Source organism: Montipora capricornis, chromosome 9 (assembly GCF_036669925.1).
Source record: "Montipora capricornis isolate CH-2021 chromosome 9, ASM3666992v2, whole genome shotgun sequence".
In the NCBI taxonomy this organism is placed as follows: Eukaryota; Metazoa; Cnidaria; class Anthozoa; order Scleractinia; family Acroporidae; genus Montipora; species Montipora capricornis.
In genome coordinates, this window is record NC_090891.1 from 11,788,683 (window position 1) to 11,791,182 (window position 2,500).

Here is a 2,500-nt window from a genome sequence, read left to right on the forward strand (position 1 = left end):
GAGTGTTGAGATACCTAACAACACCTGCAGATTAGGAATACACGTACAAGAGAAAGAAAAAAAGTGTTTATTTGCTTTAATAAAATTTCCCGTCAATTCTAACAACTCTGGGCTGCATAACTTTCACACTGTATGGTAAATTTCACGCTAGTATTAGCCAAGTTCCAGGTATGAGAACGAACAGGACAGTGCTTAATTAAAAGAAAGAACCGGAACTGACCAAATGAGTAATGCAGTAAAAATTGTACCCTTTCACAGCGTCCTTATTAATTCCAACACTATCCACAGTAACACGAGCAGTATCCACTCTTCCTAAAGCAGTTAATTTTTCTGGACCAAGGCTGTTGATGAATTCGTTAGGATCTGGACTTCTTGTCTCCCTCTTGCTGATGGAAGAAAATGAAGAATCTTCCAAAGCGTCTACTGGACTGTGTTCTCCTATACACTCATATAATGCAAAATGTATTAATCAAGGAGGCTCCTCATAAACAAGTTACATTGAAATTCTTGGTTATAGTCAAGGAAATTATAAGGAAGCTTTTTCCAATTTTTTTCTTAAGCACATGTACTCATTCTTTAGCCTTCCTTTGTGGAATAAAAAAGAGAATTGGATGGTTTGAGATGTACTTTAGCCAATCCTAAATGCACTGTTTCAATTCCACCATGTAATCTGCAATACTGAGCTCAATATTGCTGCATGATCCACTCAGAGCTCGTACTACCAGGAAATTATAAAATTCCAGGAGTTTTCAAGGGTATTAACAAAAGAAATCCAAGACCCCAAACTTGGAAATTTCACATCACTTTCCTTTAGAAGAATTAAGTTACTTACTAAGTCAAAGTGTATGTAGAGAAACTTCTTTATAGCTTTCTCATCCATCTTTTCACTTAATATCTTATTCAACATCAATAAGCTTCAGCTCCTCGCCATTTTTATAATTTATAAACTGCATTTTTTTGGGAGGAAAAAACAATTGAAAACAATGTTCCTTTTAATACTACAACTATCCTCAATAGACAAATTCAGATTGAATTTTATAGGAGTTTTCTCAAGCGCTGGAAGAAGTTTTAAAAAATCCAGGAGTTTTCCAGGATTTCCAGGAGTAGTGTGAACCCTGTCCACTTAAGGGCTGGAAGGATGTTACTGTAGTGGAAATCACAAAGTCCCTTAAATTATTTGAAATTATTATATAATAATATTGTATTAATTTAAATAAAACTATTAAGGGACACGTACATGTACAAGACATGTACCCAGGTCCATGGACCGTCCCTATGGACCCAGGCCATGGAAATGATCCATGGACCACCCCTCATTTTGTAAATTCAATACTATTTTCAAGCAGAAAAATCTTTAGACAAAAGAGAAAAGTGATCCTTGCAGTTATCTGGATAATTCAAGTTGGAGCCCATGACTAGGAGCCAAGAACTCCCATACTAAGGCTGTCACAGCATTTTTACACACCGAGCTATTTTTAGACCTTTTCTGCAAAAAACAAAGACAGTTCCGGTTCAGTGACGCTATGATGCTATGACTTACATGTAGTCTCTTGTAATTGCTTATCGAGCGGGCCCCTACAGGAGTCTCATTTGTGGGAAATTTGATGAAAAAATACTTGTTGTGGTCTGTGAAAACACTGTGATAGGAATTTAGGGCTGTTGCTCGTTCCAAAGGGATTTGTCCATAACCTGCTTAAAGTATACGTTCATTTCATTCATCGAGTTCCTTCACTGAAAAACATTCGCCCAACAAATTGACCTCCTCCCAACTAGCTGAGTGGCTTCACAGCTCAGTTTGCATTATTATATTACACACATTAATAATACTGTCTTACTGTCAGTAAGCAAATGTGAGAGAATGTTTTAACGCATATTAAATGAAAGGTGTAAGTTGCAATTGAACCCACTGGGAACTCTGAAAAATCCGAGCCCAAGATGGGATTTGATCCCACGACCCTGTCAGTAACTAGTTCAAAGTAAGGATAACCACCTTTTGGATCATGAGTATGATTATCAGTACTGGTTTGTTTACTGGACACAGTCTTTCTTCGCCTGTCACAGCCTTTACTTGGAGTAGTTTCTGGGGAAGGATTTTTGTGTTGCACATGATGGAATATCTAGAGATTAAAGACAATAAAAATATATATATATTAATGGGGACAGTGAGTGATTACAGCTTAATGATCAGAGCCAGACAGTTAACCATTACATGTGTTCAACTGTTTCTTCTTCACTATAAGAACATGAAAGAACACAGTCTTCCAAAAAACCTGGTCAAATACATAGAAACTGATTTTTAGTACCAATCTTAGACATTTCAATGAAAAGGACTTTGTCACAATGTTTCCAGTGGGTAACTATTGACAAAACACAAATAAAGTACCTTGGTCTCCTCCTTCTCAGTATGTGACGATGGTTCATCAAAACTATCCTCATCTTCTTCTGTATGATCTGAGTCTGTATTTGCCTGCTCAGCCTAATAATAGAGGAATTGTTTTTT

General features: G+C 36.7%; 1 protein-coding gene across 4 annotated transcripts in view; it reads right to left on the bottom strand.

The window, feature by feature from the left end:
• Window positions 1–2,500, bottom strand: part of LOC138015200 (C2 domain-containing protein 3-like) — a 107,232-nt gene that overhangs the window by 71,090 nt on the left and 33,642 nt on the right. For all 4 annotated transcript variants that reach the window (XM_068862156.1, XM_068862155.1, XM_068862157.1 and 1 more), the window contains 3 exons: window positions 2,384–2,476; window positions 1,991–2,117; window positions 249–438 (listed from right to left, as the gene is read on the bottom strand). In XM_068862156.1, coding sequence (XP_068718257.1) covers window positions 249–438; window positions 1,991–2,117; window positions 2,384–2,476 — 410 coding nt within the window. The remainder of the gene's footprint in view (window positions 1–248; window positions 439–1,990; window positions 2,118–2,383; window positions 2,477–2,500) is intronic.